Genomic DNA, 18148 nt, shown 5'->3' on the forward strand with positions numbered 1-18148 from the left:
TATAGTACCTGTCTTGTCATCAATTGTCACCGCGCTCTAATACTTAATCCCACCGCTATTAGGAAGTACTTACTACGCCAAATAGAACTTAATTCTCACTACAAAAGACAGATTATACCGTGTAGTAGTCACCACGATATAGCGAAGTCATAGAAGTACTCTGAAGAACCGAAACTTCAGTCAGGGCCGCATGAAACATATCTTAACTGTGGATCAGTTTCTGATATTTCTATTGCTTGAATTCTAATTGCTATAGATCCTCCTATTTATTTGATTAATTTATTGTTCTATTATAATTCCATTTCTAGCATCTTTTGCTATTACTTTTTAATACTCAAATTTTTCTCACAGCATTTTTATGTCAACTCGTTCAGTTCATTGGTAGAATTGCTACTTCAAAGCACATTTTTCCTTTGAAGTTCTTCCCTTTCTTAGAAAGTTTAATTTTCTCACATCCTAAGTGCCAATTTTATCACGATGGAGAGTAGAGTCTAGAAAAAGGAATTGCCAAAGAGCCCTACGAATGCTAAAGTATGTTTCATCACTGTGTTGTAATGAAGACTGTCCATTAAAGTAGCTGGAACCAGAAGTGTCCCCAATAATCAAATAGTCACTAGGAATGAGTTTAGAGAAAGTAACTTACTAGTGACCACTGATTGGCCACAGGATAGACTAAGTGGGTTCAAATACATAGATAAAACTAGAAGGAATTTCCAAATGCGTCTATAGCAATCAAGTAGAAGCCAGGAACGATTTTGGAGGAAGTAACCACTAAAGTAACCACTAAAGTAACCACTGACTGACCTATATAGAGCAAATGCTATCCTTGACAGATAGTCGATCAAGAAATAGTTGGCCAAATAATGGAGCTTTAGATATCCAAGTAGAAAATGAACAATCCAGGAATCTAGATTCGAATCTTCATGAAAAGCACCAGGTAGCCACCCATCTCTTCTCATGCATCTCAATGGATCATATTCCACATGGAACATTACCAGCATCAGTCAAATGTCTCATACTATCTTCTTATTTGAGTCGTTTCATCAGTTTTCCCTGAATAAATAAATAAACAAGAATAAATAATAAAGCCAATAAATATCAAAGTCTGTAAGAGTACCTCGACCAACAGATTGACAAAAATTTGACAAGTCAAAGAAGCTAAACCTCAGTCTGCATAGATGATATCTCATTCTTTCTTCAGTTTTAGACGTCACTGCTTCAATCAATGCTTCCACTTGATGCTTCGAACTATCACCTTGCTATATCGTGGAGACTGTGTACATAAATAATTCACACTTATCTCATAATCCTTGCCAGTGAGCATGGTCGCTTTTGCCAAACTAGGCGATAGTGTCCGATCGCTATCGGCCTCTAATTAATTACAGATCGCCGTAGACATGTCAGCTATCGTCGAGCACGACCCGAGCGAACAATTTCTTTCTTTAATTCAACGAACGAATAGCTCATACGAAACAGATGTTTCATTCTATACGATTTCATCGTTTTTTGTAATTCCTTTCCCATTTCTGCCGCATTATTCGCACAGATCGCTCACGTCTCTACGCTACCTCTAGAGAGACTAGAACAAAACTTACCAACGGTTATACAATTTATCACAGTCTCTACTCATATATATAGAGCTATAACACGTAGAACATTGCTTGAAATATCTATACTTTCAACAACGTGTACTCGCCATAAGCTTTCGATGATTCACATTCATCTAGTAGAAGAATAAAAAAAGAAATAAATGAATAAATAGAAGATAAGGAGGAACGCGAAACGTCGTTCAAGTCAAGGGACAAAGAGTCGAGACAAAGTTTTTACAGAATTCGATTCATCTCCGGCTTAGGCTAGTCAACACGCTAAACTACGTTGATTCACAGTCACTGCAGAGCAAGCGTAAATATATAATTGATTGACAAAGTTAACGAAAATTTGAGTAAAAGTAGATTGTAACTCCTGACACTTTGACTGCGCCATTTAATCATCTGCACGAATTTCGTTTTGGAATTATGGAATTTCTAAGCAGTTTCGATCTTTGAAGATACTGCCAGTTCCATGTATGACTTGCAATCAAAGTCGTTCGATTGAAACATAAAACACCTGTTCGTATAGTTTTTACTGATTCGCTTCCATCCATTCAAGCACCATACAAAATTGAAGATCTCGATCGGAATCTTTAAATCTGGGCACGAATGTCGATCTTCTTCCACAAATAAAACACCACTCGATGTTATCTGATAATTATAAAATTCAATCAGTCACTGAATCAAATTCAGTCTCTAAAAAAAGAACCATTCTCTGGATTTTCTCAAAGAAATCTGGCAAAAATTTTTCCATGGCAGAAGAAATTTTAAAGTCTTCTAAAAGAATTTACAATAGTCGCCAAAAGATGAATTCTAATTTCTCTTCCATCTGAAAAAGAGCGAATATTAACATTCATAGAACGAAACAGTGCAATCTAAAATTCGTAGAAGGTCTAACATTCGGAAAAATTATTCGGGATATATATTTCACAATTTTTACAGTAACGAATAATTAATTACGTTGTCGCATTAATGAAGATCGACAGTCGGCCGCGTTGCAGTCGTTACACGCGAAAAATGAAAACAGACAGTGAAAAGAAAACGGAGGACGTAGGCAAAGAGTAAGTCGAGTTCTCGCCATTGTTTCTAGATCGAGGGCGAGGAGAACGAACGATACTCACTCCGTAGACTCGATGGTGGGCGTAGTGGGCATGATCATGAGTATGCAGTTAACCAATATTGTAGTGATAATGAAGAGGGAGAACAGGGGGTGAACCAATATGTAAATGGCCACACGTCGTATTGGGTTGAACGGGTCGAGGATCCACATCGCATCTGTCGCTGAGAACCTGAATATGTCCTTTCCCTTGCTGATGACGACGAAGGTCTAATCGAAAAGCAAACGATATTACATTAAGAAGGTAACAAAAGTAAAATACGATAATAATTGCAATATCAAAAAATTTCGCTTTCGTCAGTGCAAGCTGCGTCTCCTTGAAAACTGAGTTCGTCAGAAATAACATAGCTCGCAGCGTTTCAATTACTCGAGTCCTAAAGAATAAAAATTGCTATAAAAAGACTACTTCTAACTTCAAAAAATGTAATTCTTTTATAAGCTAATGAGCGATGTTCTACGTATCGCGAACTAGGTTTCCGATTTTCTAACAAATTTCTAAAAAATTTAGAGAAAACGAGCAATCTGTATCAGAGGATCCTAAACTTTAGAGTTACCAGGATTTAATAACACAGAATAATTGCTACCAAGGAAATAACTTGATATTTAGATATGACTCATCGATTAGTCGTCAGCTACGCTGGGAGCCTCTGATTTATAGAAAGATGTTCTAAAAATGCGTTAAAAGCTATAGAGACCATAATTTCGGTTTTCATAATACACAGATACAACGTCCATTTTTTCCAGCTTCGTAATAAAATATCGATACCCTTTGGTTATGATAGAAGCTATCAATATCCTCGAGAGGTGTGGAGGCCAACTCGGGTGGAAATTCGTTGTGCAGTCGGACCGGGATCGGTGCTCCTTGCTCGAGCATCGGATCCGGCTGAGGACCCTCGTCCTCGTCCTCGTCGTCATACCGAACCTGCGAAGGAAACACTTCTAAACACCTCCGTTCCTCGCATATCGTCCCTCTTACTTATCCTCTTGCATCGGACCGCCATTGTCTCTCTTTCGCATAGACGTGCTAAAAATTATATACAGGTAACGAAACAAAAGTATCACGTCCCCGCTACGCATCGTCGTTCGCGCGAGGACACGAAATTGGAATTAAAAAAAAAAAAAAAAAAAAAAAAAAAAAAAAAAAAAAAAAAAAAAAAAACATAAAAAAAGATAGAAGAAAAATCATCACCAGTGATCGGCGAAACAAATATTTCCAAAATATGTACTTGGTTGTTCAGAGCGTGTCTGAGTACTTGGTTATCTCAGGTCAGAGATCAGAGACCGCTTAGCGATTGTTGGAAATATTCATTTTTGTATTACTTGTCCGCTATGTGTGCACCGATGTTATTCATAACCCGCTCCTAGATCAGCTCTACGCGTTCCTAATCGTTCCACGGCTCAATGTGCATCGCAAGAGAACGTCCCGAGCTTCGTGGCAGGCGCTTCTGGACCTACTGTCCGCCATTTTCTTAATGGCGCTGCGATCTGCAAGACCAACGCCGTGAAATTCGTCGCAGGTCGTGGTTCCGATGATCGTATCGAAGCTGTTCGAACATCGTACAAATTTGCAAATGATTTTAAATTATTTTCCTAACAATTAAGGAATATTTAATTATAATAATATTGAGCTGAAACTTCGAATAAACAATATGGCGTCTGTAAGTACAGGAATAGACGCTGGACTTCGGTAAAATTTCCAAATATCATTCGAAATATGGAATAACGAAATTGTTAAGTATAAAATACGAAATATCGATCTTTAAAGATTGAAATATTCCTTTGAACGCGAAATTAGAGCGAAAGTACCAATTTCTTCGTCGTTCGAGACTATGAACAACCACTATAGAGTATATAGACGTGGTGTATACAAAGTGAAAAACGGGTTGCTACAAAATATCCACTGCGATCTAAAATTCCAAATAATTACTAGGTGGCGTACGAAGTTTCATTATGGTACACTCAGAGGCATAAAGTATTCAGGGTACCTGCGACGAATATTACGGAGATGGTAACGTTTCCGTTTTTGCACGTACGTGTACTTTACCGATAGTACGACGTTGCCCCACATTCTGCCGCTTTTTTTTTCCTACTTTGGAAGCATCGGGAACATCTATTCCGCGTCTAGTCTGAAAAGCAGCTATGGCGACTAGTCGTATAGAAGGCGTTATATGTACATGTTACATATATATGTATATATACGTGTGTACAGTACGAAATTGGTGCTAAAAGCGGGTCGTGAACATACGAACCTGGGTAAGGTCCACGTGATCTGCTCGTTTCCGCTCCCTCTCACCGAATTTTCTGCCGAGTGATTATTAGAAATTCGTGGTATGTCCACCTGCTCTTTAGTTAACTAGCTTTAGCTCGTTATCATTCGATTAACTACCCTCGAGTGAAACGTTCGGCTGGTGACAATGGTCGTCGCCACGAAGAGCGGAAAAAAAAGAAAAAATGGAAAAAGGCACATCCACCGCGAAAAATCTTTTGTTCTCATTTTCCTCTGGATATTAATACCGTAATATCGAGTATTTTCGAGATTTTTCTCTTTTAAATATGAATATTAGCGCCGATCAAGTCAAGGAATTAAGTGAAAAATTTGTTTAAAAAAGCTTTTCTCCGTTTCGATGTTGATGTAAGTTGATCCTCGAGGAAATTCGTGGATAATTTTTTCAAAATCGAGAATTGGTGACCTAGTCTAGTTGGATCATCTATAAAGCGGTTTTTTAAAAAATTCCAACAGATGTAATTGTCTTCTGAAGCTGCTATAGATGCACATACATGAACCTACTCCTAATAACGAGCTATGTACTAAGGTCGTTAAATATATATATATATAAAGATCTACCTAAATCTAATTTACACAAGCGAGAAGTGTCTGTCGATGAATATTCAGGCTGAACTTCACGGCCAGAGCAAGAACACACGGTGCAGCAAGACACGTTCCCTCATCGATCTTCTTTTCTCTTTTTCTTCCTTTTCTTTCTTTTCCCTTTCTTTATTACCCGAGAAGTTGAATAGAAACGCTAGCTAGCTAGAGAAAGCCCATTAAAGATTGATCTAGAAACGTACGACTCCTCGAGACTCTACCTTCCATGAAAACATTCCACTTTATCCCACTTCTAATCACAACAATCGATCAACTTCTCGTGCAATTTGTAGAAAGAAAATTCATACATAGCAGTTACACCTTTTTACCGAGGTGGAGAAAAAAGGGGAAAAATGTGGTAATTATTGAGGAAATGACTCAGTTTCGATTTCATGGATCCCCATGAGTCCTTTACGGATAAACGCTGTCAAACATACCAAGACGTCAAATTTTTGACTCGAGTTTTTAATTCATTAGTTTCCACGATGTTAACCAAAGAAACATAAAATGGCAGATAATACTTCAATAATAGCACTTACTTTAGAGTAAGCAAAAGCATTGCATAATTTACCCTTTTATGTACATTTACAGACAAAATTCAGCGTACAACACAGGAATTTACTCGTATTTCATTTTCGTGTTCAGTTACGAATCTTAAGACTCTTCAGAAATCGATCGTACAAGAGACAGAATTGCATAAATATTGCAACTCGCGCGAATGTCACAGGTATTCCATAGAACTCGCGAATTTGCCAAGTAAAATTCGCCGATGACCAAATTGACGAGATCGATACATCTCGGAAACTAAGAAACACTCGGACCCAAAATGTTACGCCTCTGATCTTCGCTTCCTCCACCGTTCCATTTCAATTCCATATTAGTCGTTCACCTTTCGCGGAAAACATGCGTTATTCGAATAGTCGATTTCACGACTGCTTTAAGGAGGAGAAATCGAAAGCTCGCGGTCATTTCCTAAATAATCGGCAGGAAGAACCGGAATAGCCTGAAGATGCATAACTGCAAGACGGCTGGAGCTCTAGTGCCGATTGATCGTGCCGGAAATGGCGGAAAACACGGATTCGGGAGTTTGTTTTGCCATGGAGAAATCGGAAATGTTCCACGGATGAAATTTCACGCGATCGATGCTCGATGGGCGAGCATCGTCTCGCCTTAAGGCTGTATTGCGGCGTACCAACGATAAATCAATACGATCCCAGGAGAGCGGCCACGCCATTGCGATCATGTGCGATTCGCTTGCACGCTTATGCTGCTGCTACCGAGGCGCGCAATTTAATGAATAAAAAGGGAAAAAAAGGAAAAAAAAAAAAATGGGAAAAAAGATGGTTATGTACAAAGAATCTCAGCTCCAAGCATTGCGGATACGGCATACGATCTATAGAAGCGTTTCCAGGCGGCTGCGAGCTCTAAACCAGACGTACAGCACTTGACGAAAAAACAAGTCGGACCCCGCGAGCTTTTCGCGTTCATTCGTCGAATCTTCTACACGCGACGACGAATCTCGCTGGGTTTATTCGTCCTTAATGACGTATTGAATTTGTCCCGTCATTGAAAGTACAAGTAGAAACATGGGTATTTTCTTTTTCTTCTTTTTCTTTTTTTAAATTTCGAATCATCGAGTTTTCTTCCCTTTTTAATTTTTCTCGCAGAGACTTTGAATTTTTAGTTAAAGATATAAGCGAGGATTTAATGTTGGTTCTAGCTCTAGTTTTAATTCTAGTTAGACAGACGATTTTGGTGATTTTTGGGGGATTATTTTCTAGCGATGCATGGGGAACCTTGTAATCTTTTTATTTATTTATTCGACCTCTGTATCTTCTTACTTTTCGGAACTTTTGTGTTATATAACTTTCGCGAAGAAGTTAAAATTATGGAATTTTGATTAGTATGCTCTTCGGGTTTAAATATGGTAAGTAAATTAATTTAACGAAGGATAGGTTCGGAATTACTGGATTCGTTTAATTGAATGTAGGAATCGAAATATAGATTCCGTAATTTTAGAATGGTCAGAAGTGTTGAATAAGTCGATTCTTTTGTTTCAGTGGATATAGGTATTTTTAGTGTTGGACGGTGTTAGGATAGATATGCTTGTATAGACATTGCTCAGGCGGAAATAATTCTTCGGTAAAGAGGAACGATTTCTCGGATATGATCTTGAAAATGGGCCAAAAAGTCATGTCGGGATATCCAATCAGCAGTAAAAGTATCGATTATCCAGAATTTGTTACTTCTCTTTTACGTAACTTCTCTCCACCTAATTCTTTCGAAAAGTTTCCATTTTTCCACAAAAGTCAAATAATTATTAATAATTCATAGAAGTAGCCAAAAATATTAATTTTACACCAGTAAATTATTCGTAATTGAACGATAAAAATGATTTCTGCTGGAAGTTTGGAAGCTTTTCAATTCGAGAAAGAAAACTCGAGACCGAGTCTTCGTTCCAAATTTAAATACCAAAAAATACCAAAAAATATCCTTTCGTGACTTTTGAGCAATAAATTACCCACGGTTAAGCGATAAAAAATATCACTGCACGAGGTTTAGGAGCTCTCTAATTTACCAAAAAAGAAAACTCAGGATTCTTCGCTTTAATTTCGATCCTACCCCCTTCTCATTCCGCGTAAGCAATTCTCCGCGAGTACTTCATACACCGAGACTTATCCAACTTGTTTCGTCAAGCACCGTGCATAATTATGCGTAGTTCTTAGCAAAAAGCCTGTTCGAAATGCGTGTGTACGTAATCGTGCCAGCGAACGAACGGGAACGAATCGTTTCGATCACGTTCGATCGGTGTTTCGCTGAAATATCATCGAAATTTCCATATTTACCTGACCCAGTAAACGAAACTTTCTCGACTTTTCTCTACTAAGCACGCAACGAACTCCCTTTCTTTTTCTCTTTTTCGCACGCGCAAATTCGAATACCGCCGATATCGGAAATCGAGCAATTTTTCAGGAGGTTGTCAGAGAATCGAAGCACAGGCATGGCTCGTTTCATTTTTGTTGCAAGACCTTGCAAGAACAACTCGCGGAACAGCGTGTGTCATAGCAGATCACAAGAAGCGCATTGTTTCTTTGGTACGTGTGTTCAGCGTGATACAAATTACGTATGGTACGTGTGCATGAGAGTGTGACATGTCTTCCTCTGTGACCACGATGTATCCTCGACATTGATTTTCATATCGATTGCTATTTCCAATCGAACGAACACAACAACAACAACGGTTCTCGACTCGTACAGCAACAAACGATCGCAGGTTTACGATACAGTTTCACTAGGAAAAGAACGTGTACGTGTGTGGACGTCGCGATGGAAGATTGTGCATAACGATTCTGGAGAACCAATCGTTATACAAGTATAGAAAACTAGTAAAACAATTAAAAATTTTTCAAAATAAATGTAAGAAAGGAACAGAATGTCAAAAATTATTAATTAATAAAACTTCCGAGGAAGCCAAGCATAAAAGACAGGCTATATGTTACAGAAGCAATAGTCGGCGTCCTATAGATTGATACGTACTACTTAAAATCAGCAAGACCTTTCTAACAAACTCTGCGCAGTTTAAGTAAATCGAAATGAAATTTCAAGTTACTCAAACTAAAACAATACGCGAAGATTGATATTCTCCAAAATCCATACGTCAATCTCTTCCATCATCGTCGCAGAACAAATTCGTGTCCCAAAGAAAACTGACGTTTGACAAACGCGTGAAATCGAGTAACCGTATTGCAAATAAGACACGTGGTGCTGTGCCGTGTCGTTAATTACAAGAAGCCCAGTCAACGACTCGTTTCGTCGCGTAATTAATAATCTCGCGTAGAATATTGACACGTGGAAACGAGACGAGCGCATGAGAATCGATGTACACCGTGGCACTCGTGAAAATTAGGTGTCCCGGTGGGTGGACGTTGCGCATCATCGGGCAAGTGAGTGACAGAAGTGTGTACGACCGATCGAACGGCCGTTTGCACCGATGCAAAATGGAAATCGTGTATGTCACGGTGTATTGTACGTGTAAATAGGATGCGTTTTGTGGGCCACGTGTGTATATATATATACGTGTGTCTTTGTACGTGTATATACAATAATTGTAACCATGATCACAAGGTATAAAGTTGGATGACAGAGAGAAAGAGAATACTTGTACATATGTATGTGCGTGCGTGACTGAGTGTGTGTACGTGTGTGTGTATGTGTGTGTGTGTGCGGTTATTACTTAGCGTGACGTAACGTCTTACTTCTTTTTTCTTTTTCTTCCGTCCAAAACCTCCCTGAAATTGGAGAAACGGAGAAACAGTCGTTACACACAGAGAAAAAACACAGAATACGGGTGTAGAGAGATACAATGAAGGGGTACGGGGGCGGGGGGTGAGGGGTTCAAAGAATAAACGGATCTCACTAATATGCGGTCATGATGGGGTGTAAAATAGTTCACTATACAAGTAATATATATATATATATCGTACATAGATACGAAGAAGGATAAAGTCGACTCGGAAAAGCTTGGGGAACTCAGAGACGGGAGGGGGCTGAAGGATACAGAGAAGAAGACAGTAACAGATAGAGAGAACAATCGGGATACGAAACAGAAATTACATACATATTTATATAGAGATAGACGTGTATATATATATGTGTATATATATATATAATATATGGATGTTCAAGCGAGAGGATCGCGGGATCAGGCAAGCTAGGGGAGAAAGGAGGATATAGAGATCGAAGCGTACCAATTGATACCATCTCGCTTCTCTCTTTCCATCTCTAATCTTACTCTACAGGGCTATATAGAAAAGACAGCGGAGAAAGGTTCTGCTAATTAATCGGGAAGACCGAATTTTGTACTCGTAAGTAGCTTTCGAACACGACTGGTGTTGTGTTAATATAAAATATTCCAAATTTATAATAACCAGACACTTGATAGTTAATTTGCAACTAAATTAGAATGAAACAGTAGCAATTTTTTAGGTCTTACCGGTTATATTACACGCTACTATTACTTTCCTTAAATCTTCTAAGATTCGATTGAAGATGGAAAAACTGGGAAGACCTTTTCTGTGAAAATTCGTCCTGGATAGATAATTACGCTTTCCCTGTTTAACATAATGCTAACGAAGTTACAGTGGTGCTAAAAAAAGGTAAATCAATACGAAGGATGTTTTACTAATTTTGTTGAGCAATTTACTTACTAAACGTATCAATAATATCGATGTTTTCTTTTTTAATAAAGAAAATAAGGAAAGGAAAAATTGCAATAATAACGTAAATGAAAAGATAGTGTAAAAGTGTGGAGAAAATTTCCAGAGAAATCTTAATTCTCTTAAGGATAATGCACGTATAAGAAGCTAGGTAAGATACAGGTAGATATTATTGACCCATACTACTAGAGTGCAGCAGAGAGACAGGGTGGAACAGTATGAGGGGAAGCAGACTGTCTATAGTCAGACGCGCTTAGAACCACGCTAGAAATACGTCTCCCTGTAGCTTTCTATACGCGCATTGTTTTAAACATTATTCCTAACGCGAATCATTCCATTCGACTCCATCTTTGAATCTCGCGATAACTAATATATAAAACAGACTCGATAACTAATACATAAAACCCACTAATATCAAATTAACATAAAATAATTAATATAAAATAGAAGTAATATAAAATAGCTAAATAAGAATTCGAAAAATTTGTTAATACGTTAAAAAATGAATTTCCATAAAATCACGCAAATAATATTCATAGTAAACCATAACCAACACCGATATCACCGATAAAAATTCAAACTGCGAAACAAATTTAGCCACAACATTCCTCGAACGAGTAAATTGCAGTAAAAAATGTAGAAAATCCCCGAATCTAAGGAAACGAATGTAACCAACGTTCGTTAAACTAGGAGGAACGACGAAGAAAGGAAAAATGTAACAAAACTTCGAATCGCGAGATACATTTAACTGACATTCCGTGAAATACGTACAAAAAAAGGAAAAAGATAAAAACGAGATTAACGAGTCTCCGAGTGAAGGAAAAGCTTAAATAAAACTCGTGGAACAATCAAAATCTCTTGAAGAAAGAATGAACACCGATATCACGAGTACATTGATGAAAAGATCCTTCCATAATGAACTTACCAGTGAAAGCCCAGCACAATTAATACTAACTATACACGGTGACTACGTAAGTATACGGTTAAGGGAAAATCTACAATACAACGAAGAGCACAGAGGGAGAGAGAGAACTACGACACAGCGATATTTATGTACGTATAGAAACAGGCACAGATAGTGACACTGCAGACATCGAGCTCGTACGCGAACATATCTTTGGTAACACAGAAACAATACATTACTCGACGACAGTCATGTTATATATATATATGTATATACATGTGTGTGTGTGTATATACATATATATATATATATGTATATATAGACAGATGTAGACAAAAGTCGTCGATAGGATAGGCATGTATTTTCACTACGTTCAGCAGTAAATCAAGCAAACAATCAACGCGACTGGTAGCGACAATCGGTTGTTTACAAGAGGGTAGGTAGAACACCGCAGCTTGACGTATAATTATATATATATATATGTAGATAAATAGATAGATATGGTGTTGTGAACATGAAGAAACAGATCTCGCAAATTACGGCACTGCAGCTACGCAAAATAAAGGTACGACCAAAAAAAAATATATAAAAAAAGGATAAAAAATACGAACAGTAACTGTAAACGTTCATCGAGCGTCACGGACAACACCGTGATTCATTACTATACTTAAGATCCATTGATATTTCGTCATCGAAAAGTGTACACGATCGAAGCTACGAAAATTACATCTCGCGATATTTCGCGTTATTATTAGCATTTCGATATCGAATTGGACGAAAGTAAAATTGGACGAATCTTCTATGAAGAAATATCAAATCGGCCCTTAAGCAGAAAAACGTGATTACTGGTGAAAAAAACCATTGGTAACGCACTTAATAGCGATGCTTGTACATTCGAGGTCTCGCTATAGAGATCTGCAAAGTAGAACAACCTGTGTATCGATGTTAATAAGCACGTTACGTAGAACGATTGTAGAGTGTCTTCTTGGAACTCGTCTAACTGGAAACGCGATCGTTTTACATCGGTTTCTTAACGATCCCACGGATATCGTGGGCCAGAGATTTTCGTTCGCGTTACAGTGTCAATGGTCATCTATTCTTGGCCATGTAGTACGCGGGTGACACGTAAAAAGGACATGTGGTTTCATGGGAGATTGGATGCTAAAGATCGAGTGCGCGAATAATCGACGAGAACGATTCACGAGCGTTAATCACAGATAAGCAGTCCCTCTAAACCGTGCAAATTCTTCCGCGAGCGTGGAAATTAGCCATAAGTCGCTGCGGCACGAGAATTCCACGAAATCCTCCACGGCATCGGATATTCCATCGCAACTTGCTGTTTCGAGTGAATCACACTGAGAAAAATATCCCTTAGCGAGAATTTCTCTAAATAAGAAGTCTGAAAAAGAAGAACGCTCGTGTGTATCGTGCGGATTCGTCGACTAAACCGTGAAAACTCGGAAATAAAACGGAAAATCAAGGCTTCGTTTCGTAATTTGAAAATGTAGAAAGGTTGAAAATGAAAAGAAAAAGAAACGAAACGAAGCCACGGTCCTTTCGAATCGATGCTCGCGGCTCTACGTGTACGTTAGGTAGGCTGAAGGAGCACGGCCATGTTCTTACCTCGCCTTCCGCTCTCTTCTTCTCGAGCTCCTTCTGCTTGGCATGTTCCTCGGCGATGCGAGCCTCGATCGCTGCCAGGGACTCCCGCGTGAACGGACGGAACAAACTTCTTTCTTCCTCTGATACAGAGTCAGAATCTTCGGACATTGTCTAAGCTGCACACAGCTGAGCCACCTTCCTGGACAGGACAATTGTTGCTCTTTTAATTTCATCAACATCCAACCATGTTCCTTATTGCTTAATCCTTACGTAGATAACTATGATAACTAGAATATCTAAATATCTAAACATTTTTTTCATTTTTAGTATAGCAGATATTTAGCAGAAACAATATACTATACCATTGTAAGATGTTAAATATACATTTCTTTGGAAAATGAATATATTTTATGACATTGTGATATTTTTTATAGTACATAAAAGCTTGAAGCAATAAATGGGTGTCAGTTTATCCACGTAAGGGTTAATACTAATTGTAAGATTGTTGTGGTTTAGGTAACCGATTTTTAACATTCAATAAGTAACTTTTCATTTAACATTATCCCTTTCGTTGCTTGATCTTGTAGCCTTCCTTATATATATACTTATAGTTAATTTTTCAATATTTATCTCTATAGTAAGTCTGTTTCTTGTTTCTTATTTATCTATATGTTGCCTACTTCATCTATAATGGACTGATCACTTGCAAGGTCAATAAAAATGAGAACAGGTAGCTGATAGAATTATTTTCATTGCTTTCTGCTGATCACAAAATGTATCGAGAGGACTACCTCTATGAATTGATAATAACGGATTAGAAAGGAAATGGAAAAACCAATAGTGAAAAGCGTTCGAAGGTATTTCCTTTAAAGTAGATGGATATCCGTAAAACTAAGGTTATACTTGGGTCTAAGGAAATTGTAGGCTGAACTTATTTCTATAATGGGATGGCACACTTCGAGACCCTCTTTCCCAAGTCTATGTCTCAGACCACTTAGTAATAAACTTCACGATGCTACGATATCGTGGAATTTCGTGTTAGGTTGTATCAAACGTAAGAAATTGGAAGAAAGTACGTGTAAGTATGGTCCTTTATAGCTTCGAGCATTTCAAACTTTTGATTTATCGTTGATCCTTTACTCTCTCCCAGAAAATTCCAATTATGGATCCTCGTTCACCTCGAAAATTATTAACAACTACGAATTATTCATTAAGAAATTCTCATCCCTCTTTAGATTCTTGCCTCTTTGGTGTATCCTGTCCAGTTTGATAGGGACTCGGAATTTCTGAAATTACACGAATTAAATCACGGTTTAATCGTAAGAAACACCATTTATCAATAGTAGGTTACTAGGAGACGAACTTGACAAATTGAGGAATCGATATACCACAAAGAATTCTAATTTCTTCCGAACTAGGGATCCGTCGCGACATCCTGATTTGTCTGCTGCACTTAAAAATTGGAGTACTGCCAACACGAGTTCCATCGTATTGAAACGTGAAGCCCCGCTGTAGGATCAGCTCCAACTTAATTATTAAACATTGTGTTATTGAAAAGCTATGAACAATGCGAAAGATAAAGCCGTGTTTAAGTCACAGGGACGAACCGCGAAGACACTAGTTGAATCTGATGAATTCTTTTGTGAATCAGAGATTAAATCGGAAATACAAGCTTGTAAACCTGTATTCAAATGAAAAATGATTCGTTCCAAACGTATAACAGGAATGTGTGGCTTATGTACCATGGTACGTGAATTTTTATGTATTACTTCAATTACATTTTCCTAGTCTAATTTATAGATATAGCAATTATCGGAATAATCAGAAGATCGTAAAGATCTCTAACGTAATTCGAGGATTTATTAATTCACGTGACATTCGTAGGTTCTTTAAATGGACAAACTTTTCCCTAAATAGACAGACGAATATCTAGTCCCTGAAAACGTTTGTAAGTAGAAATAGAAAGCCTATTATCCATGCATGAGTTTTATCGAACAATCAACTTTCAAGCTCATTCAGTGTCCTCAAAATCATGTTTGGATGATCAGATTGTAAGGAAAAACATCAATTAATCATTCGGCTCTTCTGTACAATAATAATAATAAAAATCTCGTTGAAAAAAGATATATATACGTATATTCATAGAAAATAGTCCAAAATAAAGACGAAAAGAAATAATGTTTTCAAACAATTAATTTCCCAAATATTTAAAATAATTTTAAATTTTCTATTAGCATAAATTTCACATTATGATCCACGAGTGAGTGGATCACTATATTCTTTTTTCAATAAAATATTTCCCCTAGTTCTCTCCTATACATAAACTTATACATACAGTTATTGTATACTGTATGTTCTATACCATTAACGCATAAATATTCTTGGCTGCTATCAAGCTGTCCCGTTCCCATTTCTCCCACTCTTACCCTACAGTGCTCCACACTTCTCTAGCCAGGGCCAAAGGTTTCAGTAACTCAGACATTAATCCACTTTCCCCATCTTATTGCCATCTCTTCCTCAGAGACATGAAATAAAATCCCAAAGAACTAAATCTGATTATAAAACAGACACTGAGAACTAATAACATATCCTAATAAATATATTACAAAAATTATAACATTACCATATAAATAAATCCTTTTAATATCACTAGATATGCCCAAGGAACAAACCTCGTGGTGGGGAGAAGCAACCTTGAGCCTCTGAAATCTCTCGCTCTAGCTATACTACTCCCCAGTACTCTTAACGCTACTAAACCTTCCACAGCCAATCAAATGGCCGTTTTTAAATTATCAATTAAAAAACTTAACTTTACGACTCTTCTCATAAGGTAGGTGTGACTCTCATAAGGTTTATCTCTCTTATAATCCTGTGTCTTCTAAGACTTATATGAAGCTTATTGAAGCATCTTCTTTCATAACGTACCAAATAAACCAAATATTATAAGAACCATAAAACCAGCGGAGAATCCGTTCTAGCTACAAGAAGCATGTTAGTGGAAAAATAAAAATCTCCAAATAATACAGTGAACAAAAAGAATACCTGCTATTACGTTCCAAGTCTACAAAGTTACACGACTATTCTTTACTTTCCATATCCCGTTCTTGTCTAAAAAACAAAATAAAAAAAAGCATTAATTGGTTTCATTGTCGTAGAAAAATGACAGTAAATTATTATTCGCGCTATATCGGCTATTATCCGTGCGCAGTTGCAAAGATACAGCCTATACACGTATGATCCAGCCAGTTGACCTGTCCCTCAGAAGTAGGTGGCCATAAACTGAGTCAGTAGGTTTAGCGCGAAATGTCTGCGACTCTAGCCAATCCCATGGTATACTCACTTTTGATCGGTGCTAACAGTTCCTGAAGTGTAATGTGCGCGTGTCCCACGATGCGGGGGGGTAATAGAGTGGCTGCTGCGGTGGCTGCGGCTGCGGCTGACGAGGACGAGACCGGTGCTGGGAACCGCGCGACTTGCCGGCTAGAGGCCGGTACCTGGGCGTCGATTCGGAACGCGTCGTGCCGTCGATCCGATTTGACGACGCCGTTACGTACGATCGGACGGATAAATGCGACTCGTGCAGCACGTCGACTGCCGATCTACCGATGCTCTTCGTTTCCCTCTTCTTCTTGTCGATCGCCGTGACGCCTCTGATACTTTCCTTACTGCTTCCACTACCGCTACTTCTAACGTTGCTTCTTCTGCCTTTAACGCTAATACTGCTGCTGCTGCTGCTGCTGCTATCGTTGATGATGATGCTGCTGCTGCTGCTACCTGAATCTCGTTCCGACGAAATGGCGACGAGAAATGACGAACGCGCTGCGGCAGTGCGTGCTATGTTGGGGACCGTCCAACGCGAACCAAGATTTTTCATGTCCGACCTGCGATAGCAATGCACGAGCGGGTTTTCAGTAATTTTTACAGCGCTTTGGCAGATTCCTCTGGGGAAGGGTGGTGCTCTCTTGAAATTGCAAGAAAATTATTAACCATCCGTGAGGGGAATGTTCGCGATAGTATAGTTGATTCGAGTTCATTTTGTAATAACTTCCACGATTGTGGAAAGGAATGGGGCATGAGTTTCTACGATAGAATTCTATGGTATGTCTCCGAAGATGCAACTGCCGCGAATAAAATAGCATTTCGTGATAGTTTTGAGAGAAAGTACAGTACATGGATTCTCGGGATCGCATGGTATGTCTGTAAGTGATTATTCCGAACAGAAAGGTATTTTAATCCTTCTGGAATTCTAAGAAGCACGAGTATGTGTTGTGAGCGCGGAAAGGGGGTTATCGTAAAGTCGCAACTAGAATATCGAGTTTTAGTTCACTGTTGAGTGCAAGTGGATTAGTACCATCAGTGAACAGAGTTCCCCGTTTACAAACGAAATCAAAACCTTCGTCTTTCGTTTAAAATATATATACCAAAGAGCGTGACATCCGTCGAAATGAATATTCCATGTCTCCAAACCCCGAACAGCGCTTCGAATACTTTCTCACAAGATAGGCAATTAAACCGGGTGCTCGTAAACTATTTTTCATATCATACTCACGTGTGAATGAAGCGACGGGTGCGATCAATCCGTTATTCGAAATAACATAGTCTGATCTTCGGGTCGATCGATACTTATCTACAACAAAAGCAAAAAGCTGCATCAGAACCAACAATCTCCCTCTCTCTCAAAAATCCAATACCTATCCTAATAATCGTACATGCGTAATAAATTCGAAATCGCGAATAACAAATTTCCCATTATTCGTACACTCAGTTATTCCATCGATAAACGAAAAATCATCAAATTAAAACGAGAAAAAAAAACAAAAAAAAAAAAAAAAAAAAAAAAAAAAAAAAAAAAAA

At 38.2% G+C, this 18148-nt stretch overlaps 1 protein-coding gene and 1 long non-coding RNA gene across 3 annotated transcripts in view; both read right to left on the minus strand.

The window, feature by feature from the left end:
* The window catches only part of para (sodium voltage-gated channel paralytic), a 41362-nt gene extending 27880 nt beyond the window's left edge, over positions 1–13482 (minus strand). For both annotated transcript variants that reach the window (XM_017900328.1, XM_017900329.1), the window contains exons 1-3: positions 13316–13482; positions 3473–3628; positions 2711–2916 (exon numbers count right to left, since the gene is read on the minus strand). In XM_017900328.1, coding sequence (XP_017755817.1) covers positions 2711–2916; positions 3473–3628; positions 13316–13462 — 509 coding nt within the window. In that variant the 5' untranslated portion in view covers positions 13463–13482. The remainder of the gene's footprint in view (positions 1–2710; positions 2917–3472; positions 3629–13315) is intronic.
* A 3193-nt stretch (positions 13483–16675) lies between these two features.
* The window catches only part of LOC108547697 (uncharacterized), an 8950-nt gene continuing 7477 nt past the window's right edge, over positions 16676–18148 (minus strand). The window contains exons 2-3 of the long non-coding RNA XR_001890220.1: positions 17844–17921; positions 16676–17175 (exon numbers count right to left, since the gene is read on the minus strand). This is a non-coding gene — a long non-coding RNA (uncharacterized LOC108547697). The remainder of the gene's footprint in view (positions 17176–17843; positions 17922–18148) is intronic.

This window comes from Eufriesea mexicana, unplaced genomic scaffold (assembly GCF_001483705.2).
Source record: "Eufriesea mexicana isolate 0111107269 unplaced genomic scaffold, ASM148370v2 scaffold1140, whole genome shotgun sequence".
In the NCBI taxonomy this organism is placed as follows: Eukaryota; Metazoa; Arthropoda; class Insecta; order Hymenoptera; family Apidae; genus Eufriesea; species Eufriesea mexicana.